Source organism: Apteryx mantelli, chromosome 14, assembly GCF_036417845.1.
Source record: "Apteryx mantelli isolate bAptMan1 chromosome 14, bAptMan1.hap1, whole genome shotgun sequence".
In the NCBI taxonomy this organism is placed as follows: Eukaryota; Metazoa; Chordata; class Aves; order Apterygiformes; family Apterygidae; genus Apteryx; species Apteryx mantelli.
In genome coordinates this window covers 22363251-22385785 of record NC_089991.1, presented here as the reverse complement: position 1 = coordinate 22385785, position 22535 = coordinate 22363251, and the positions used below count along the sequence as shown (strand labels likewise).

The window sequence follows — 22535 nt, the reverse complement described above, 5'->3', positions numbered from 1 at the left end:
AAGGATTGTAGACACTGAAACGCCACGAGACCAACGGGGAAAGTGCGAGGGCTTTAGCTGAGTTCGCAGTGAAGATGAAAAGTCTGAGTAGTCCCATCAGGGGAAGAGCCCTTGCTAGTTTTTTCGGGTGGAAATGCGAGGAGTGCCTTTGCCAGTCACGTTTTAACACTGCAAAGATGCCTTTGCCTTTTCGATTTTTTTTTTCCAGAAAGCCACTGTTTTGATTACTCAGTGTAAAATGGGGAAAGCACATTCAGAGTAATCTCTGCAGTCCAGAGCAGTAAAAGATGCAATGCAGTTAGCTGGCGTTGTTGAGGCATTTGGTATAAATAGCTAATTGAACAGTAATCTCTGTGTTCGTGCGCTTTGTTTACAATCCCAGGAAGCGGGTTGTAAGTCTCCTCCGGTGCAATGGTTCTCTCGGACAGGTTGAAAGGGAGGGTAGTTCCCCTCTCTGCCGCTGGACTTTCTTTTCTTTCGTTTTTCCTTTCATCTTCCCTTTCTTTTCCCATTTCCCTTTCCCTTTCCCTTTCATTTCCCTTACCCTTTCTATTTCCTTTTTTCTTACCCGTTTTCCTGTTTTCTTTTTTCCCTCTCGCTTTCCCTTTCCCTTTCCCCTTTTTTCCTCTTTATTTCCTCTCTTTTGCTATCCACGAAGAAAAAAAGAAGAAAACATCAGTGAAATCTTGTGCATCCAGATGGATGTGCGTATAAGAGTTATCACCTCGAAAAGGGAAAATATTGCAGTGTAGTTTTCCTGTAATGGTTCTGGATCCGTTAAGTGACAGCATGAGTCCCCGCGGAGCGAAGTAAGCTGGATCTCTCTCCACCCACCTGCTGTGCCTAATGATGCCAGTCTTGATTTGCGCGTACGGCTGACTAGCCGCATAGTACTTGGGAGCCGGCGCTCCGGTGTGCGTCACCGACTACATTTGTGCTTCCGGCGGCGCGGGGGAGGCGAGCGCTCGGCCGCGGCCCGGCGGGTGCAGTTCCGGCCGCGGGCCGCAGGGTGGTGCTGTTGGCCAAGGCGGCGCTGCAGCGGCGCTGCGGCGCGGGGAGGCGGCGGCGGCGGCGGCGGCGGCGAGAGGGGCGGCGAGCGCGGCGGCGAGCGGTCCTCCGTGCGAGCGGCGTCCGGGCCTCCTGGGCCGCCCTCCGGGCCGCGTAGCGGACTGGGCGAGCAGGGGCGCCCGCCCGCATGGCTGCCGCGTTTCCGTGCGGGCATTTCCGCGGAGGACCGGGCAGGCGAGGCGGCAGAGGGAGGGTGTCCGCCGGGCCCGACATGGCGTCTGCAAGGCAAGTGCTTTGTCTCTGTGTTTTGCTCTCCGTGCCGCACGTTCGCTCCGAGCCCATTCGCTACTCCGTCGCCGAGGAGGGGGAGAGCGGCTCCCTGGTGGCTCATGTCGCGAAGGACGTGGGGCTGGACGTGGCGCAGCTCCGGGCTCGCGACGCCCGGCTTCTTTCGACGGCAGCCGGCAGTATTTTCGGTTAGACCGCAGCACCGGCCGCCTGGCAGTTAGGGAGAGGATCGATCGGGAGGAGATCTGCGGCCAGTCCGTCACGTGCACGGTCGCCTTTGAGTTGGTGCTGGGCAACCCTCTGCAGTTCTTTCGGATCGAGGTGGCCGTAGAGGATATCAATGACCACTCGCCAGTTTTCCCGGAGGAACAAGTGACTTTTAAGATTGTGGAAATGAGCGAGCCGGGGTCCCGTTTCCCTCTGGAGGGGGCTCGGGACCTAGATGTTGGCAGCAACAGCCTGCAGGCTTACAGCATCACTCCCGAGAACGAGTATTTCAGCGTCTCTTTCCGGAGTCAGAGTAGAGGCGGCAAATCCGTCGAATTAGTCTTGGAAAAGCCGCTGGACAGAGAGGAGCAACCGGAGGTTGCTTTCAATCTCATTGCCACGGACGGAGGCTCTCCGCCCCGGAGCGGGACGGCCCAGATCCGCATCGTTGTCCTGGACATAAATGACAACGCTCCTGTCTTCACGCAGGAGGTGTACGATGGACAGGTTTTGGAAAACGCCGCGGAGGACTCGGTGGTTCTGCGAGTGGTCGCAACCGATGCGGATGTGGGAGCTAACGGGGAGATACGCTACTCGTTCGGTCAAGCGGTGGGGCACAGCCACTCGGCGTTCAAGATCGACCCGGTGAGTGGTGAAATTCGTGTCACCCAGCGCCTGGACTTCGAAGCGGCGGAGAAACACGAGCTGAGCGTGCGCGCCAGCGACGGCGGGGGTCTCTCCGCGCTGTGCAAGGTGGTGGTGGAGGTGGTGGACGTGAACGACAACGCGCCGGAGCTGGTGGTGAGTTCCTTCAGCAGCCCCCTGGCCGAGAGCGCCTTGCCCGGGACGGTGGTCGGCCTCTTTGTCGTTAAGGACCGGGACGCCGGGGACAACGGGAAGGTCGTCTGTTCGCTCGAGGACCAGCCCTCTTTCTCGCTGAGGCCTGCCTATAAGAACTACTACGAGCTGGTGACAGCGAGCGCCCTGGACCGGGAGGAGAGGGCGCAGTACGTCCTCGCCGTCACGGCGGCCGACGCGGGGTCCCCGCCTCTCACGACCACGCAGACCTTCACGGTGGACATCTCCGACGTCAATGACAACGCGCCCGTGTTCAACCAGACGTCGTACACCATGTACGTGCGTGAGAACAACGAGCCGGCCGCGCTCGTGGGGGCCGTGCGCGCCGCGGACGAGGACGTGGGGCCCAACTCGAAGGTGAGCTATTCCCTGGCGCCGGCGCGCCCCGCCGAGCGGGCGCCGCGCTCCTACGTCTCCGTGAACTCCGAGAACGGGAAGGTGTTTGTGCTGCGGCCGCTGGACTACGAGCAGGTGAGGCAGCTGGAGGTCGTGGTGAGCGCCGCCGACTCGGGCTCGCCGCCCCTCAGCGCCAACGTCACGGTGCGCATCGTCGTGGTGGACGAAAACGACAACGCGCCCGTGGTGCTGCACCCCGCGCAGGACAGCTCGCCGCCGTCCAGCGAGCTGGTGCCCACGTCGGCCGAGGCGGGCTACCTCGTCACCAAAGTGGTGGCCGTCGACGCGGACTCGGGGCAGAATTCGTGGCTTTCCTACCACCTGCTCAAGGCGACGGAGCCCGGGCTGTTCGCCGTGGGGGCCCAAACCGGGGAGGTGCGGCTGAGGAGGCCGGTGAGCGAGAGAGACGCCGTGAAGCAGAAGCTGGTGGTCCTGGTGCGGGACAACGGGCGGCCGCCGCTGTCCGCCACCGCGGTGCTGGGGGCGCTCCTGCTCGACGGCTTCTCGGACGCGCACATGCCGCGCAGCGGCCTGGCCCCGGAGGACGAGGGCGGCTCCCTGACGCTTTATTTAATCGTTTCCCTGGCCCTCGTCTCGCTCCTCTTCCTCGCTTCGGCCGCAGCCTTCGTCGCTTGCAAGGTGTGCAAGAGAAAGGCGCTGAAAGAGGGCACCGTGCTTTACGGCCCCGGCGACTTCCAGAGCGGCGTGGCCCACGCAGCCGGCACGGGCACTCTGCCGCACGCCTACTGCTACGAGGTGAGCCTCACGACGGGCTCGGGCAGCAGCGAGTTCAAGTTCCTGAAGCCGGTCCTCGCCAGCCTGCCGCCGCAGCGCTGCGGCACGGGCGGGGGCGCTGCCGGGGAAGAGGATTTCCCCAGCGGCCTCCCCCCCGCGGAGCAACCGCGACCGCAGAGCCACGGGACGCTGCCTGCGGCACCGTTCGGCAAGCTTGCCTTTGACTAGTGCTACGTGAGCACAGTCAGCGGCTTGACGCTTCCCTCCTAAGACGGCGTGGAACAGGGTGTTCAGCACTTGGCAGACCCTGAGTGGGGAGGGACCCGGGCTAAGAGACGCGGCAATGTTCCTCCCAGAGGAAGCTTACAGACGCAATTAGCGTCAGCAATTTCCCTCGTATCCCGAGCCACTACAACGGTTTGCTGCCACCACCACCAACATCAGCAACAAAAAAAGGAAAAAGAAAAAAAAAGTTTGGCTTCCTCATTGGTTCGGGGTTTTTTTGTTTTTCTTCCTTTCCTCTGTAGCCGTTTCTGAAGCGTTTGCGGAGCAGAGTTAGCTGCGGAGCGTCCTGTTAAGCCCTTGTCTCACTCGTTGTAAGGAAATAAAGCAGCAGTTCTAACCGCACTTCTGTGCTGCAGCACGGTCTCGAGGTTGAAAAGACAAACCAGGCGTTTGCTGAAGCCTGCACTGTAAACCCGCCCCCCCCCCTCCGGCTACTAAAGAGCCTGAAGTAACGGGTACTTTGGTGCAATGTGGTGCAAGCTCTGCTCTCTGCCTTCCGCGGGCCCTGGACCTCTCTTTCTGGGGAGTGTGTTTGATCTTCTGAACAATTGCTTTGATGGTGTATAGCGGTAGCCCTGTTGTGTATCAGCACGTAATACAACGGCGCTGCGGGATGACTCATCGAAGTCCTTACATCCATCCGTTTTGCTTCGCGCTCTTCCAACTCAGCAGTCGATAAAGGTGGTTTTGTCCGAGTACAGAAGACCCAACTTCCCGAGGGGAATGGTGGTTGTGGGCGGGGAGGGAGGAAGAGAGGGAATGTCCTTGAGTTCGCCTCGGACATACAGGAGAAGGAACGTTGCCGGGGTAGACTGCAACTATACCAAATCGTGCGCAGGTATTCAATCTGAGCGGATGGTTGTAAAGAAATTGCACGTGTCGCTTCGAAGGGCTTGCCCTGAAGCTAGAACTGATGTGAAGTGCGAAAGGGCCTTCGAAGTGGGTGCCGATGTGGTATTCCTCGTTAGAGCATTTGCATTCTCCTTTTTCCCCCCCGATTTTCCTTGTCGTATGCTAACTGCCTCTTAACAGTGTTTGTCGCATGCTTTGAACTAAGAGTTGTCACTCGCGATGTAGGAATGCACTGCTTGAACGAAGGCTGCCGAGCAGTGAGTATTCGGAAACCGTCGCGTTGTATGGAATTGCAGTCACCAAGTGGAAAATTGTAAGCGTTCTCTGGAAAAACAAAGCAATAAAAAGAAAAAAAGCACTCGCATGCCATTGCTGCAATGAAATACACGTCGGCTGCGGAGGCAGTTTTGGACACATATCTCGTTCGTTCCACCCTCTGTAAAGCACCCAAAGGCTTTCAGCAGTGTGAAGGTTTGTCTGGGGGAGGGGGCGGGGGCGGGGGAGAGGGCGAGATAACACTGAGCATTTTTCTTTACCCCTGGGGAAAGTGGCTGCGAAAGGCCGAGTTCAATGACCGTCGCGGGCTATCGGCGCCTACAGCAGCAGTGGCCCTGGGCATGCAAAGGCGCCTGCAAGTCAGCGAGGTGCGGCTCCAGAGCCCCGCTTGTGCTTCGCGGCGTGCTGGAGCGAAGGAGCCGTGTGAGCGCGTGGGCTCCGAAGACGGCTGTAACTAGAACGGCAACGGTAGGACGTTACCTGCAGAGGTCCAGACGGGTGCTCTTTAGAAACGTGCCTGACGCTGAAGGTGCCGGGGGGTTGAGAGGAGGGGGCAGCACAGAGACACAGGGGTTCCTTGGGGAAGGTGTTCTTGGGAGCGCCACGAGTTGGGCATTGGGTGTTGAAAAGCGTCGGGGGAGGGGGGGGGTCACCCCGGGAGAGAGTGGGGAGGCCCCAAGAAAAAGCGTGTGCAAGTCCTGAGGCTGAGGAGAGTTCCCGGCTGCTCGGAACTTGTGTGTCCCGTGTTTTACTATGGTTACCACCCGATGAAGTCCGGCAGCCGTTTCCTGTAGTCGTGTGCCTTATAGTAGTCCTGTGTTATAATATAGAGGATGGTTACAGAAAGCAACGCTTGCATTTCCCCCCCCCCGCCCCCCCTTGAAACGGCCACGCTGTTTTTGCAGCTTGTCCTGTGCAGGTTCCTGTTGCTCCTAAAAGCCTTTCCCATCATGGGAAAGCCCTACCATGCCATTTCTCCAGCGTTGCTCAAGTCTTTGAATGTTGCTAGAAGTTCGTTGGAATCTGATGCTAGCCTGCGGTGTATGATGGGGTGAATACATGCCTGAAGCGTGAAGATGTGGTCTTGCGTCTCGGTGCAATGTTATCAAGCATAGTGTGAGCGGGCATTCGCATATGCGGCTGAGAAGGAGTGGAGCTGTGAGTAGGGATGACGTTTGCCGGCGCCAGAGCGCTGCAGTGATTCTTTGAGGCTGTGAGTGTCGCTGTTTGCTCACGATGGGCCGATCGGCAGCCAGAGAGCGCGAGAACAGAAGCGAGCCCGAGAGAGAGGAGCCGGCGGACTGCAAGGTCGGCGCAGAAGAGAGCGCGGCGCGGAAGGAGCCTGGTTCTGCTGTTGCGAGTGGAGGGGAGGCTCGGCCGGGAGCAGCAGGGCGAAAGCGGCGGCCTGAGCTTTGAAATGTGGGCGCGAGAGAGGCTCTGGTGCCGGCGAGGGCGAGGGCGAGCGCTGCTGTGGTGCGCCTTGGTGGCGGCGTGGGAGCTGGCGTGGGGGCAGCTGCGCTACTCGGTGCCCGAGGAGCTGCAGAAGGGCTCCTTCGTGGGCGACGTGGCCAAGGACCTGGGGCTGGAGCTGGCGGCGCTCCGCCACCGCGGCGCCCGCATCGTAGACAAAGGTAGGAGGCAATATTTTACTTTGAACTTGGAAAACGGCCATTTATCTGTCAATGAGCGTGTGGACAGAGAGGAGATCTGCTCCGGGGTTGCGAAATGTGTCCTAAATGTTGAGATTCTTGTAAAGAGTCCAGTGAAGCTCTACAGAGGGGAGGTAGAAATCCAGGACATTAACGATAACTCGCCCGTTTTCCCGGAAAGAAACAATGTCTTAGAAATCAGTGAGCAGACAGCGCCAGGCACGCATTTCCCTTTAGAGAAAGCTGAAGACGCCGACGTCGGACTGAACTCGTTGCAAAATTACGAGTGTAGCCATAGCAGCTATTTCACCCTGAACGTAAGAACCGGAGCTGATGGTGTGAAATATCCGGTACTAATACTGCAGAAATCTTTGGATCGGGAAGAGCAGGCAGTTCATAACTTGATCCTGACAGCCACTGACGGTGGGAGCCCAGTGAAATCGGGATCAACAGGAATCCATGTCATCGTGTTAGATGGAAACGATAACGCTCCGGCATTTACTCAGCCCGTGTATGAGGTGACCGTGAGAGAAGATGTGGCCGTGGGAAGTCAGGTGCTGCGGGTGACAGCGACTGACAGGGACGAGGGGCAAAACGCTGAGGTAAGGTACTCGTTCCATAAAGTCCCGGAGAAGTTCGAAAGGACTTTTCATCTGGACCCAGACAGTGGGGAAATTACGGTCACAGAAAGGCTGGATTTCGAGGGAAAGGCCTTTTATGAACTGGACGTGCAAGCCCGAGACGCGGGTGGACTCTCGTCCCACAGCAAAGTTCTCATCACGGTCGCTGATGTGAACAACCACGTCCCAGAGATTGTCATTACGTCGGTGTTCAGTCCGATCCCGGAAGATGCGCCGCTGGGGACAGTCATTGCTATTTTCAACGTGCAGGACCGGGACTCGGGGGCGAACGGGGAGGTGAGGTGCAGCATCGTTAAGAGCCTGCCGTTCCGGCTGGAGAGGACTTTTGATAATTACTATAGCCTGGTAACCGACGGGGAGCTGGACCGCGAGGAGGTGCCGGAGTACAACGTGACGGTGCGGGCGACGGACGCCGGGTCGCCGGCGCTGTGGAGCAGCGCGGTGCTGCCGCTGCGGGTGCTGGACGTGAACGACAACGCGCCGGTGTTCGCGGAGGCGCGCTACAGCGCCTGGCTGCCCGAGAACAACGCCAAGGGCGCGCTGGTGCTGACGGTGCGCGCGGCGGACGCGGACTGGGGGCAGAACGCGCGCGTGCGGTACCGGCTGTGCGAGGCGCAGGTGCGGGGCGCGCCGCTCTCGTCGTACGTGTCGGTGCACGCGGAGACGGGCGCGCTGTACGCGCTGCGCTCCTTCGACTACGAGGAGGTGCGCGAGGTGGGGCTGTGGGTGCGGGCGGAGGACGGCGGCGCGCCGGCGCTGAGCAGCAACGTGTCGGTGCGGCTCTTCATCGTGGACGAGAACGACAACGCGCCGCAGGTGCTGTACCCGCCGGCGGCGCCGGGCGCGGGCTGGACGGGCGTGGAGCTGGCGCCGCGCTCGGCGGAGCCCGGCGCGCTGGTGGCCAAGGTGGTGGCGGTGGACGCGGACTCGGGGCAGAACGCCTGGCTGTCCTACGAGCTGGCCAAGGCCACGGAGCCGGGGCTCTTCCGCGTGGGGCTGCACAGCGGCGAGGTGCGCACGGCGCGGTTGCCGCTGGCGCGCGACGCGCTGCGGCAGAGCCTGCTGGTGGTGGTGAAGGACCACGGGCAGCCGGCGCTGTCGGCCACGGCCACGCTGACCGTGGTGCTGGCCGAGAGCGTGGCCGAGCTGCTGGCGGACCTGGGCGGCGCGGCGGCGCCGGGCGAGCCCGGCGGCAGCCTCACGCGCTGGCTCGTGGTGGCCGTGGCGGCCGTGTGCTGCCTCTTCCTCGCCTTCCTGCTGGCGCTGCTGGCGCTGCGCCTGCGCCGCTGGCGCCGCTCCCGGCTGCTGGCCGCGGGCAGCGGCGCCTTGCGCGCCGTCCCGGCCTCGCACTTCGTGGGCATCGACGGCGTCCGCGCCTTCCTGCACTCCTACTCGCACGACGTCTCGCTCACGGCCGACTCGCGCAAGAGCCAGCTCCGCTGTCCGGCCGGCAGCTGCTCCGACACGCTGCCGGCCGCGCCGCCGCCCGACAAAGGCGCGCCGCTGCTGCCCGAAGAGCCCTCGACCGCCCGCGGCGACAGCGGAGACGCCCTGCTGGTGAGTCCCTCCAGCGAGACCCTTACGCTCCTTTTAAGCTTCGCTGTGCTGCTGCTGCGCGCTTCTCCGGCCGTGCTCTGTGTTACCCCTACACAGCCCTAGCTCTGAGTAGAGGCCAATCAGGCAAAGATGCGTGCACCCAATATATCGGTGTTTCTCTCTTGTTCCTGCGAGCTGACCGCTGCATTACTGTGGCAGCGTTAGGGTTGGCATGGAGCGTGGGATGTGTGTGCGTGCTTTTGTTTCGAATTGCCTGCTCCTCGGGCTGGGTATTCGAATCTTCTTGCCGCTATAATTTGCTTTTGCAGCGCTACAGAGGGTGCGGAACTGTCAGAAACGTAAACTCTTTTTTTTAAAGGTATTTTCTTCGTGATCGGCTTGTTCTTTGCAATTTGTAGAAAGCCTGTCAATCGGTCACTGATGTTATCACTCTCCCATTAGAACACGCCCTTTTCCTCTGCTACTAACTCTTTCAAACGGATGTAATCAGTAGGCGGGTAATGGAATCACAAGCATTTAGGCAGCGTGAGATCCTGTGTAAAGATGTGCTGCCTACGGGTAGGTGACCCTGCTGGGTGTCTTAGTCGGTCTGAAGTAGAGTGTGAGCATTTGCTGGTGAGGAAGACCTTGGTGATGAGGAAGAGCGTGTTCACAGAGAGACTTTCTGTCCCTCCGTGGCAGAACGAGGTGAGCCTTTGTTCCCAGAGAGTAGGAGGTTTCTTTGCTGGTGAGCACGCAGGCTTCCGAGGTGCTTGGTGCACGCCAGGGCGCATGTGTCCCTGTTGCAGCCAAATGTCGCCTTGTCTTCGGAGAGATATAAGTTCAGAAAGAGCCTATATGAGGCCGCGTTGCTGGGTCATCACTTGCACCGTTGTTGCACTATGTTTAGTTAGGCTGAAGAATTCTGTCTGTGTAGACATAGGGCTGGCTGAAAAGTTGTCTGAATTCTAATTTTAAGTGAATAGAAGATGGGTGGAAACCTTCGTCTTAGTTGTTATATTCCATCCACAGCTGCGGTTTCATCCAGTCTTATTTATTGTTAAGTGTGACTGAGGAAATGTGGCTATGGTCTATGCTGTGAGCTTTGTGGGGAGCCTCCTCAGTAGCTGTTACTTACTAGATACCTTTATTATATACCTCCTTCAAGCGACATAAACTAAAAATCATGCTATGATTCCTTCATTTCAGTAGGCTTCAAATTCTAGCCGCTAGGCCTCAAAGTGTCTGATAATGGTTTAAAGATGATATCTGCTGTAAATGTTCGAGTGGAGGGGCAGTTTCCACAGGTACCTTTAATGTTTTCAGCTGAAAACAGGCTCTGATGAACACATGTTTGCTTAGTATGTGACTGAATGCCATGCTCTCACCTATGGCCTATATACGGCCTAAGGTCAGATATTATCTGCGTTGCAAGTAAAGGGTTGTCAGGCAGTGCACTGAGGGTGGGAGGCTGGGTGAGAAAGTGCGGGATATGTGGGTCAGCAGACAAACTCCCCAGACAAAGTCGCAACCATCTGAAGACTGAATTCTTACATGTGAGGCAGATGAAGCAGAGAAGCTAAACCAGAATCTCTCATATACGCTGTTCTAGCCCCCATGAGACTTAGATTCCGGAGAAGATCTACAAGAAGACATTCACACTTCTGGCTTCCTAGGCACAGGAGGGCCATATGGTACAAAGATCCATGCACACTGATGACAACTTGTGAAAACAGACCCCTCTTTATGTAGCCCAGAGTAAGAATTTAGGGCCTAGCTTGCAACTTGAGGGCTCACTGACTTTCCAGATGCTCTGTGGGTGCCTTTTTAGGCAGAGTTGTGGCAAAACAGCTGTAAATTACACCCGTGAAATAATTGCCTCAAAGGAGTTGGTTGGACAGAGAGATATGAGCTACTGCTCAGAAGAGCCCTCAAGCACCTGCAGCGACAGCGGAGACACCCTCCTGGTGAGTCCCTCCAGCAAGGCCGTTACATTGATTTTAAGCTTGACTGCGTTGCTGCTCTAGACTTCTCTAGTGCTGGGCTTTCCTATATGTAGGCGGGTTTCTTTGTAGTTGGAGACATAGCTTTGGGTACCAAAACATTGTTTTTCAAATTTTCTTGCTGAGGTGAAGCAAATCCTAATTTTTTGTTTTGTTTTGGAGTGTTTTCGAGTGCAGTGTTAAAGTTTGTGTGGAATGTAGGAGATGTGTGCGTGCTGTTGTGTTCAGTAATATTTTTTCTTGGGGAATAGCTGCCAATGTTATGTTAGGAGAAGAGTCGCATATCTTGGCAATAGCACGTGTCCTTCCTTAAAGGAGGCTCTTGAACAGTGTCTTTAAGGCGATAGTCTGGCGACCCAGTCTTTGCTGTAAGCCTGCACATCTTTTACTTCAGCCTTACATCGTTTAAGTGTGTTTTGTCATACTGGTGTGGTGAGCATAGAGATGTACCTCCCTTGTGTGTATATGTGCATGCTGCGATCCTGGTGCCTCATCAAGAGAAATGGTGTGTATGTGCAGCTGGTAATGGTTAGTGCAGCTGAAGTTTGCATGATATGCATTTGAAAATTGTGAGAGTCAAAGACAATGATATAAGCTATGAAGGGTTTGAGGCAAGGGGCTCTGTCTGAGGGACTGCTGAAGGACACAGGGTGTGTGGTTTGCTGCATTCCCCTTTTGTCTTACTTCCTACATCAAGCAAACAGTTGCGGCATCATGCAATCTCAGTTCCTACTGCCTGAATAAACTTGCTCCCCAAATGGGCTGTCATCTCTACCGGGAGCTCTGGGGGAGGCCTCCTGCTTCTTTGTCATCTACCAGATACTATAGACCTGCTGGGAGTGCTGCAATCTAAATTATTATGCTATGATTCCTTTGTTTGTGGATGTTTCAAATGCTGGCCATGTTTGTTGTCATGACCTAAAGCTAGGCCTCAGTGTGCCTGATAATGGGTGAAAGATTGCATCTGTTAGAAAGGCATGACAGGAGGAGCAATTAGCATCCCTACCTTTAATGTTTAAAGCCATGAAGAGCATGGCTTTGTTATACATATATACTTATTTAATACGTCTCTGAATGCAATGCTGTTGCTTGTGGCATAGGTCAGGTCAGAAGTCAGATAGCTCTGTGGCAACTAAAGCGTATGCAGGCAGCGCAAGGAGGGTGAGAGGCTGGATTAGGGAGAGGAAGGTAGGTGGGTCAGCAGTGCACTTAGCTGGGAATGCTTTGATTAAAGGCTTTGCGCCAAGGCCTGTGCCAATCGGCTAAGACCCTGTTATTCCTGTCCTTAAAGGTGGTGACAGTCCTCTGAGGATTGTGTCTTTAAGCAAGAACTGTCTATCTCTAGAAGTGCTGTGTGGCTAGAATGCCTAACAAGTCCTGTGGCAAATCTTGTTTTCCCACCCATATGGCCTTCTAACACTGCGATGGAGAGTTTCACCACAGTTGCATTTAGGTGTTCCTAGCCTTGAGCCATCTTCAAGCTCTGTTTGCTGGAAGTCTTCCTTGTTCAACTTTATGGAGCGGGCTTTTGCTTTTGAAGCAGTTGGGGTTGTTTGTCAGTGAACACTTTAATTCCCTAGACAAGCTCACATGCACCTGAAGACAGAATTGTATTGCTGAGGGAAAGCAGAGAAGCTAAACCAGAATCTCTCATTCTCTCTCGTAACACACGGAGATTTACACTTACGGCTTCAGAGGCACAGGAGATGAGCAGGCCGCTCAGCACAAAATGCGCGGGAGCTCCTGCAAGTCACTGGAAACGAGGGCAAGGGCTCTACCCTTGTGTATAGGCCAGAGTAAGAATTGAGGGCCTAGCCTGCAAGTTGAGGCCTCACTGACTTCCAGGGGCTCTGGGGGTGAATTTTCAAGGCAGACTTGGGGCAGAGCAGCCATAAATGACAGTAGTGGAGCACTTGCCTCACTGGGGTCACCTGCAGGCAGTGGCTGTGTGCATTAATACCCCAAAAGGACTGAGAAATCTGAGCTCCTGCTTTGTGAGAAGGAACTCGGGGAGAACACTTGCATACACCCCCACCCGTTGCTTACTCCAGATGGTTAGCAGGAAGTAAACAAGCACTATTGCACACTCCCGGCACCTCTGATACCCCTCTTTGCAGCTGGACACACACTGACATGGATGGCCTGCTCTAGAGTGCTTCTGGCAACAGCTTGCACCTCGGTGTGCCGTCCTGTATTGCCCACGGCTGCAACCAGGCCTTCTCAAATGCCAGAAGGAAGGCCACAGTTGCAGGCAGGAGTACTTGCAGCACACAGGCAGTGTGCTAAAACCAAACAATGTGAGATCCTTGTTATGGTGGTCCTCGAGCTGCAGAGATTTCAAGAAAGTCCACCCCAACCGCTTTATGGACAGAACCCACGTCAGTGTCAGGCTGTGCTCAGGGCAAAGCAGCTACTCTCTTTTGGCCTTCCCTCTTCTCTGCCAGCCAGGTACAGAGAGACAGAAAAGGAGCAAGTTTAATAAGCAGTTCAGTTATACTGGCGTGCTATCGTGTGTGTTACCTTTAGCGCCCAGTGTTCAGCATTATTTGTTGTTTTACCTGTAAGTAGTGGCTAATTAGGTTGTGTTACTCACGAATATAATGTGTGCACATTCACGTGTTCCTGCGAGCTACCTGCTGAATTATTTTGGCAGTGTTAGAGTCGGCATGGAGCGTGGGATACGTGTGCGTACTTCTGTTTTGCATTGCCTTTAGCTTGGGCTAGGTATTGGAAGAATGTGCCAGGTTGTAACTCATTTTACTGCCTTTTGTTTATAATTCAGCTATTCCTGTGCATGTTAGCTTTTGGGAAGAGATGACAACTTTAGGTCGATGTTGTGATCCTGATGCATGTCATGAAGAAATGGTTTGTCCGGTTGGTCATTTGATGATACTCATTTACAACGTATGAGGGCCAAAGACAACCACACAAGTTGTGAAGGGTTTGAGATGAGAGTCGGGCGGATTGTGTGTGATTGTCTACTGGGGGACACAGGAGATGTGCAAAATGAGTGCATTTTATTGCTGTCTTGTTAAAAGTGGAGATGAATGTATGTCTTCGGGTTTTTTTTTGGTTACTTTAGGTTAGGTTACTTTGGGTAGTACGCCTGGTTACTGCGGTTCCTTTGGTCAGTCTGGGCTTCAAAATGGCCATGCTGCTGGTTCCGCACTTTCATTTCTTGTTGCCAGGTGCATTTGTAGGCAAGTGGAAGAACTAAGTTTGTGTAGACACAGGGCAGGTGAAAGAGTTGGCTGTAGTGTAACAGTTCCATTGGTCTTAGTTGGTATATTTGGCACACAGTTGTCATTCTATGCAATTTCGTTTGTTATTGTCCGAAGTACAGTGAGGAGCTGTGGCTATGGTCTCTGTTGTGAGCTTTGTGAGGAGCCTCCTTTAATATTTGTTACTTATTCGATCCCGTTATTATGTGCTTACTACAAGTGACGTAGTCTAAAATAGTAACCTATGGTTCCATCATTTCTGTATGTTTCAATTTCTTTTCCTTTTCTATTTTTTTTGGAAAGAAAAAAAGATTTCCTAGCCTTGAGCTTCAAGCTTTGTCTTCTTATTTCACGCTTGCGGAGTGGGCTTTTGCTTTTGGATCTGTTGGGGTTGTTTTGCAGCAAACACTTAATTCCCTAGACAAGCTCACAAGCACCTGAAGACACAATTTTATGGCAGAGGAAGATGAAGCACAGAAGCTCAACCAGAATCTCTCATAATCTCTTGTAACACGGAGATTCAGAGGCCTCCAATAAGACTTTCACACTTATGGCTTCATATGCATGGGAGAGGAGCAGGCCACGTAGCACCAGAATTCATGGGAGCTGAAGAAAATTTCTGAAAATGAACCTCCCGCCTCCCCCGCTCCCTCCTCTATAGACCATAGTAAGAATTTAGGGCCTAGCATGCAACTTGAGGCCTCCCTGACTTCCAGGTGCCTGTGGAGTGAGTTTTTAAGGCAGAGTTGTGGCAAAGCAACTGCAAATGACATCAGGGAAATGCTGAGCTCGCTGGGAACAGTTGCAACCCCACTGGCACCTCTGATAGCCCACTTTCCAGCTGGCAATGTGCCAACATAGTACGATGAGGTGTAGAGTGCTTCTGGCAAATACCAGCTACTTCTGGGCTGTTCTTAGCTCTTAGAGGACTTACAGACGCACAGCCTGCCTCTCGGTGTGCCATCCTGCATTCCAGCCCAGGGCTGGAACCAGGCCTTCTCAAATGGCAGAAGGAAGGCCACAGCTGCAGGCAGGAATACTTTCAGCTGAACATGATCGCCTAAGATGGTGACGAGCGAGTGAAGAGTTAACAGGCCTGAAGAAGTCTGCCTACTGATATGCGCAAGGACTGATATGCTCAGGGCTGCAGACTAGAAGAGCTAACAGGACTAAAGAACTCTGCCGCCTGACAAGGCCAAGGAGTCTGCATGGACCCGCAGGGAGGGGAGAAGCGATACGGAGGTGTTGTGGTCTTGCTTCGCTAGCAGGGTCCTTCCAAGCAGACAAACAGTCCTGTGATTACAGGACTCACAATTGTCAGCAAAAGCAGTGTTTGCCCAGAGCCCCAGCTGTATAAAAAGAGACTGGGCAGCTACGAGAGTTTGAGCAGGGATGGGAACGTGACCTGACCATCCTCTCTGGCTGGACCATGAGTATTCCCCCCTCCCCTTTTCCTGGGACACTGGGTTAAGGTAACTCCTCGAGGTTGAGAGTCCTCTAACTAAGAGAGTGAACAAGAGAGCTTTCAAGTAGGGATAAGCAGTGCTTCCAATTACTAGCGCAGTAACTGACGGTTTCGGGTTATCCTTTCTAAATTAGTAATCGATGATTTTGAGTTATCTCTTCTAAATTAGTAATCAATGATCTTGAATTTTCCTTTCTAAATTAGTAATCGCATTATTTTAATGGATGTTACTAACCCAAGAGCTTGCGTGAGGGAGTAAACTTTTTATTATTATTATTATTATTATGTTATCGTCTCAGTTGTTACTATCAAAGCATCATAGCGGGATAGATGGGCTGGCCAGATAAAAGGACTTCTGCTTGGAAGCTCCCCAAAAGCACACAGAGTCTCAAGCTGAACGGTGTGAGATCGTTATTATGGTGGACCTCGAGCTGCAGAGATTTCAAGCAAGCCCACCCCAACGGATTTAGGCCCACCCCAACCGCTTTATGGACAGAACGTCAGGCTGTGCTCAGGGCAAAGCACCTACTCTCTTCTGCTACTTCTGCTACTACCTTCAGGGTCCATAATTCTCAAGCAAACACTATTTGCTCTTTTGTCTTCATAAACAAAATGCAGAACAACCCCCTGGCACACACATGAGCAAAGTGGTGAGACTCAGACAAGCTGGAAAGCATTCGCAGGCCTGCCATAAAACGATGGAGCAGACCCTGAGAATGAGAAAGAGCAATAGTCTGCTCTGCCAAGACTTCTTCCCGCTTCTCTCTTTTCCTTGCAACTAAGCACAGGGCTTTGCCAAAATTCATGGGGCTTACCTCAAAGAGAAGCGCAAAACTACTTTGACCGCTCTCCTTTCCAGACTGGGCGTATGTTCCATCCTGCGCATGAGGGATCTCATTCATCACACTGTCACACATATTTCGAAGCGCCGCCGCCGCCGCCGCCGCCGGAACCGCCGCAGCCTCCCGCGGGGCGGCTGCTCGCTCGCACAGCGCCGGGCGGGCGGGGACCGGCACAGGCAGAAACACCCGCTGGGAGGGCGAGAACGACCGAGCGGCCGGCGGGAGAGGCGGCGAGCGGTCGACAAGACGATTCTCGTCTCCCCTGCAGTTCTTACCTTGCTAGAGGACATTTTGCGAGTAGACAGCGCAGGCGGGGTGCAGGACTCTCCGCGGAGAGAAAGGAGAGCACGAAGCAGATTGGCGGAGATCAGCAGCGGCCGAGGCGGCCCCGGGATCGCCGCCCCGCGCTGCGGTGCCCGCGAGTGCCGGACGGGCACGGAAGGAAGGGAAGGGGCGGGAGGACGGAGCGCAGCGCGGACTGCTGAAAATGGAAAGCCGGCACAGCGGAAGGCAAAGCTCGATGGGAGCCGGGGCAGTGCTGCTGTGCGCTTGGCTGCTGTCGTCGGGCTGCCGGGCGGCGCCGGAGCGGCTGCGCTACGCGATTGCCGAGGAAACGGGCAGCGGCTCCGTGGTGGGGCCGCTGGCGCGGGACCTGGGGCTCAGCCCGGCAGAGCTGCCGGCACGGCAGCTGCGGATCAGCTCGGAGAAGCACTGGTGGTGCAGAGCCCGCTCAACGATTTCCACGTCGACGTGGCCATCCAGGACATCAACGACAACTCGCCGGTCTTCAGCAAGGCTGCTCTCGATCTGGAGATCGGTGAACTGATCCTTCCTGGTGCGCGATTTCCGCTGGAGATGGCGCAAGATCCGGATGTGGGAAGCAACTTGCTGCTCAGCTACCAGCTCACTCAAAACCCGTCCTTCTCGCTGGCAGTGACGGAGACGCCAAGCGGCAAGAGGCAGCCCGAGCTGGTGTTAGCAGCAGCTTTGGATCGCGAGAAGCAGAGCTCCTTTCAGATGGTGCTGACGGCGGTGGACGGCGGGGCTCCAGCGAGGTCGGGGACTGTGCAGCTTCGCATCAGCGTGGCAGACGCCAATGACAACGCGCCCGTGTTCAGCAAAAGCGCCTACGAGGCGCGAGTGCGGGAGAAGCTGCCGGCGGGGTCGCTGGTGCTGCAGGTGCGAGGCACGGATGCGGACGCGGGCTCCAACGGCCGAGTGTCGTACGCCTTCAGCAACGTGCCGGAGGCTGTCCGCGTTTTTTGTTCTCATTTTCCTTCTCCATTTCCCTTTTCTTTTCCTTCTCCCTTCTCCTTTCTCCCTTCTCCCTTCTCCCTCTCCCTTCTCTTCTCTTTCTTTTCCGCTCGGAGTTCGACCCTTCTGTGCGGAGAAGCCCCCACCGTGTGCCGGGCGCAGGAGCAGGGACTCTGCCAAGGCACTGTGCGCCCCCCGTTGATTTTCCCCTCGGCACCGCCGCGGCCCGGCCGCGGCCGCCCTGCCCCGGCTTCCCGGCGGCGCCCCTGGCGAGCGGCTGGTGCCGGCGGCGGCCGGGCTCTGGCGGCGGCGCGGGGGAGGCGAGCGCTCGGCCGCGGCCCGGCGGGAGCAGTTCCGGCCGCGGGCCGCAGGGTGGTGCTGTTGGCCAAGGCGGCGCTGCAGCGGCGCTGCGGCGCGGGGAGGCGGCGGCGGCGGCGGCGGCGGCGAGAGGGGCGGCGAGCGCGGCGGCGAGCGGTCCTCCGTGCGAGCGGCGTCCGGGCCTCCTGGGCCGCCCTCCGGGCCGCGTAGCGGACTGGGCGAGCAGGGGCGCCCGCCCGCATGGCTGCCGCGTTTCCGTGCGGGCATTTCCGCGGAGGACCGGGCAGGCGAGGCGGCAGAGGGAGGGTGTCCGCCGGGCCCGACATGGCGTCTGCAAGGCAAGTGCTTTGTCTCTGTGTTTTGCTCTCCGTGCCGCACGTTCGCTCCGAGCCCATTCGCTACTCCGTCGCCGAGGAGGGGGAGAGCGGCTCCCTGGTGGCTCATGTCGCGAAGGACGTGGGGCTGGACGTGGCGCAGCTCCGGGCTCGCGACGCCCGGCTTCTTTCGGACGGCAGCCGGCAGTATTTTCGGTTAGACCGCAGCACCGGCCGCCTGGCAGTTAGGGAGAGGATCGATCGGGAGGAGATCTGCGGCCAGTCCGTCACGTGCACGGTCGCCTTTGAGTTGGTGCTGGGCAACCCTCTGCAGTTCTTTCGGATCGAGGTGGCCGTAGAGGATATCAATGACCACTCGCCAGTTTTCCCGGAGGAACAAGTGACTTTTAAGATTGTGGAAATGAGCGAGCCGGGGTCCCGTTTCCCTCTGGAGGGGGCTCGGGACCTAGATGTTGGCAGCAACAGCCTGCAGGCTTACAGCATCGCTCCCGAGAACGAGTATTTCAGCGTCTCTTTCCGGAGTCAGAGTAGAGGCGGCAAATCCGTCGAATTAGTCTTGGAAAAGCCGCTGGACAGAGAGGAGCAACCGGAGATTGCTTTCAATCTCATTGCCACGGACGGAGGCTCTCCGCCCCGGAGCGGGACGGCCCAGATCCGCATCGTTGTCCTGGACATAAATGACAACGCTCCTGTCTTCACGCAGGAGGTGTACGATGGACAGGTTTTGGAAAACGCCGCGGAGGACTCGGTGGTTCTGCGAGTGGTCGCAACCGATGCGGATGTGGGAGCTAACGGGGAGATACGCTACTCGTTCGGTCAAGCGGTGGGGCACAGCCACTCGGCGTTCAAGATCGACCCGGTGAGTGGTGAAATTCGTGTCACCCAGCGCCTGGACTTCGAAGCGGCGGAGAAACACGAGCTGAGCGTGCGCGCCAGCGACGGCGGGGGTCTCTCCGCGCTGTGCAAGGTGGTGGTGGAGGTGGTGGACGTGAACGACAACGCGCCGGAGCTGGTGGTGAGTTCCTTCAGCAGCCCCCTGGCCGAGAGCGCCTTGCCCGGGACGGTGGTCGGCCTCTTTGTCGTTAAGGACCGGGACGCCGGGGACAACGGGAAGGTCGTCTGTTCGCTCGAGGACCAGCCCTCTTTCTCGCTGAGGCCTGCCTATAAGAACTACTACGAGCTGGTGACAGCGAGCGCCCTGGACCGGGAGGAGAGGGCGCAGTACGTCCTCGCCGTCACGGCGGCCGACGCGGGGTCCCCGCCTCTCACGACCACGCAGACCTTCACGGTGGACATCTCCGACGTCAATGACAACGCGCCCGTGTTCAACCAGACGTCGTACACCATGTACGTGCGTGAGAACAACGAGCCGGCCGCGCTCGTGGGGGCCGTGCGCGCCGCGGACGAGGACGTGGGGCCCAACTCGAAGGTGAGCTATTCCCTGGCGCCGGCGCGCCCCGCCGAGCGGGCGCCGCGCTCCTACGTCTCCGTGAACTCCGAGAACGGGAAGGTGTTTGTGCTGCGGCCGCTGGACTACGAGCAGGTGAGGCAGCTGGAGGTCGTGGTGAGCGCCGCCGACTCGGGCTCGCCGCCCCTCAGCGCCAACGTCACGGTGCGCATCGTCGTGGTGGACGAAAACGACAACGCGCCCGTGGTGCTGCACCCCGCGCAGGACAGCTCGCCGCCGTCCAGCGAGCTGGTGCCCACGTCGGCCGAGGCGGGCTACCTCGTCACCAAAGTGGTGGCCGTCGACGCGGACTCGGGGCAGAATTCGTGGCTTTCCTACCACCTGCTCAAGGCGACGGAGCCCGGGCTGTTCGCCGTGGGGGCCCAAACCGGGGAGGTGCGGCTGAGGAGGCCGGTGAGCGAGAGAGACGCCGTGAAGCAGAAGCTGGTGGTCCTGGTGCGGGACAACGGGCGGCCGCCGCTGTCCGCCACCGCGGTGCTGGGCGCGCTCCTGCTCGACGGCTTCTCGGACGCGCACATGCCGCGCAGCGGCCTGGCCCCGGAGGACGAGGGCGGCTCCCTGACGCTTTATTTAATCGTTTCCCTGGCCCTCGTCTCGCTCCTCTTCCTCGCTTCGGCCGCAGCCTTCGTCGCTTGCAAGGTGTGCAAGAGAAAGGCGCTGAAAGAGGGCACCGTGCTTTACGGCCCCGGCGACTTCCAGAGCGGCGTGGCCCACGCAGCCGGCACGGGCACTCTGCCGCACGCCTACTGCTACGAGGTGAGCCTCACGACGGGCTCGGGCAGCAGCGAGTTCAAGTTCCTGAAGCCGGTCCTCGCCAGCCTGCCGCCGCAGCGCTGCGGCACGGGCGGGGGCGCTGCCGGGGAAGAGGATTTCCCCAGCGGCCTCCCCCCCGCGGAGCAACCGCGACCGCAGAGCCACGGGACGCTGCCTGCGGCACCGTTCGGCAAGCTTGCCTTTGACTAGTGCTACGTGAGCACAGTCAGCGGCTTGACGCTTCCCTCCTAAGACGGCGTGGAACAGGGTGTTCAGCACTTGGCAGACCCTGAGTGGGGAGGGACCCGGGCTAAGAGACGCGGCAATGTTCCTCCCAGAGGAAGCTTACAGACGCAATTAGCGTCAGCAATTTCCCTCGTATCCCGAGCCACTACAACGGTTTGCTGCCACCACCACCAACATCAGCAACAAAAAAAGGAAAAAGAAAAAAAAAGTTTGGCTTCCTCATTGGTTCGGGGTTTTTTTGTTTTTCTTCCTTTCCTCTGTAGCCGTTTCTGAAGCGTTTGCGGAGCAGAGTTAGCTGCGGAGCGTCCTGTTAAGCCCTTGTCTCACTCGTTGTAAGGAAATAAAGCAGCAGTTCTAACCGCACTTCTGTGCTGCAGCACGGTCTCGAGGTTGAAAAGACAAACCAGGCGTTTGCTGAAGCCTGCGCTGTAAACCCGCCCCCCCCCCCCCGCCCCGGCTACTAAAGAGCCTGAAGTAACGGGTACTTTGGTGCAATGTGGTGCAAGCTCTGCTCTCTGCCTTCCGCGGGCCCGGGACCTCTCTTTCTGGGGAGTGTGTTTGATCTTCTGAACAATTGCTTTGATGGTGTATAGCGGTAGCCCTGTTGTGTATCAGCACGTAATACAACGGCGCTGCGGGATGACTCATCGAAGTCCTTACATCCATCCGTTTTGCTTCGCGCTCTTCCAACTCAGCAGTCGATAAAGGTGGTTTTGTCCGAGTACAGAAGACCCAACTTCCCGAGGGGAATGGTGGTTGTGGGCGGGGAGGGAGGAAGAGAGGGAATGTCCTTGAGTTCGCCTCGGACATACAGGAGAAGGAACGTTGCCGGGGTAGACTGCAACTATACCAAATCGTGCGCAGGTATTCAATCTGAGCGGATGGTTGTAAAGAAATTGCACGTGTCGCTTCGAAGGGCTTGCCCTGAAGCTAGAACTGATGTGAAGTGCGAAAGGGCCTTCGAAGTGGGTGCCGATGTGGTATTCCTCGTTAGAGCATTTGCATTCTCCTTTTTCCCCCCCGATTTTCCTTGTCGTATGCTAACTGCCTCTTAACAGTGTTTGTCGCATGCTTTGAACTAAGAGTTGTCACTCGCGATGTAGGAATGCACTGCTTGAACGAAGGCTGGCGAGCAGTGAGTATTCGGAAACCGTCGCGTTGTATGGAATTGCAGTCACCAAGTGGAAAATTGTAAGCGTTCTCTGGAAAAACAAAGCAATAAAAAGAAAAAAAGCACTCGCATGCCATTGCTGCAATGAAATACACGTCGGCTGCGGAGGCAGTTTTGGACACATATCTCGTTCGTTCCACCCTCTGTAAAGCACCCAAAGGCTTTCAGCAGTGTGAAGGTTTGTCTGGGGGAGGGGGCGGGGGCGGGGGAGAGGGCGAGATAACACTGAGCATTTTTCTTTACCCCTGGGGAAAGTGGCTGCGAAAGGCCGAGTTCAATGACCGTCGCGGGCTATCGGCGCCTACAGCAGCAGTGGCCCTGGGCATGCAAAGGCGCCTGCAAGTCAGCGAGGTGCGGCTCCAGAGCCCCGCTTGTGCTTCGCGGCGTGCTGGAGCGAAGGAGCCGTGTGAGCGCGTGGGCTCCGAAGACGGCTGTAACTAGAACGGCAACGGTAGGACGTTACCTGCAGAGGTCCAGACGGGTGCTCTTTAGAAACGTGCCTGACGCTGAAGGTGCCGGGGGGTTGAGAGGAGGGGGCAGCACAGAGACACAGGGGTTCCTTGGGGAAGGTGTTCTTGGGAGCGCCACGAGTTGGGCATTGGGTGTTGAAAAGCGTCGGGGGAGGGGGGGGGTCACCCCGGGAGAGAGTGGGGAGGCCCCAAGAAAAAGCGTGTGCAAGTCCTGAGGCTGAGGAGAGTTCCCGGCTGCTCGGAACTTGTGTGTCCCGT

The 22535-nt window shown here is 56.9% G+C and overlaps 3 protein-coding genes and 1 pseudogene across 3 annotated transcripts in view; all 4 read left to right on the top strand.

The window, feature by feature from the left end:
- LOC106488064 (protocadherin gamma-C5) overlaps positions 1-22535 on the top strand; it is a 230036-nt gene that overhangs the window by 2860 nt on the left and 204641 nt on the right. The window lies entirely within an intron of this gene.
- LOC136993333 (protocadherin beta-4-like) lies at positions 1093-4197 on the top strand (annotated as a pseudogene).
- On the top strand, positions 6323-17718 carry LOC136993374 (protocadherin gamma-A3-like). The gene is made up of 3 exons (XM_067305045.1): positions 6323-8752; positions 16986-17496; positions 17633-17718. Exons 1-3 carry the CDS (start codon positions 6323-6325, stop codon positions 17716-17718), a joined length of 3027 nt encoding a protein of 1008 aa, XP_067161146.1.
- LOC136993330 (protocadherin beta-4-like) lies at positions 17972-21872 on the top strand. The gene has a single exon (XM_067304622.1). The coding sequence runs from the start codon at positions 18075-18077 to the stop codon at positions 20598-20600; it is 2526 nt and encodes an 841-aa protein (XP_067160723.1). The 5' UTR covers positions 17972-18074; the 3' UTR covers positions 20601-21872.

What these genes read in the sequence shown, in the direction of transcription:
- LOC136993374 (XM_067305045.1), top strand. Translation starts at nt 6,323, where the DNA reads ATGTGGGCGCGAGAGAGGCTCTGGTGCCGGCGAGGGCGAGGGCGAGCG. An exon ending in ACAGCGGAGACGCCCTGCTG is followed by an intron (nt 8,753 to 16,985) that starts GTGAGTCCCTCC and finishes CTGGTGGTGCAG; the next exon opens with AGCCCGCTCAACGATTTCCA. An exon ending in CCGAGTGTCGTACGCCTTCA is followed by an intron (nt 17,497 to 17,632) that starts GCAACGTGCCGG and finishes TTCCGCTCGGAG; the next exon opens with TTCGACCCTTCTGTGCGGAG.
- LOC136993330 (XM_067304622.1), top strand. Translation starts at nt 18,075, where the DNA reads ATGGCTGCCGCGTTTCCGTGCGGGCATTTCCGCGGAGGACCGGGCAGG.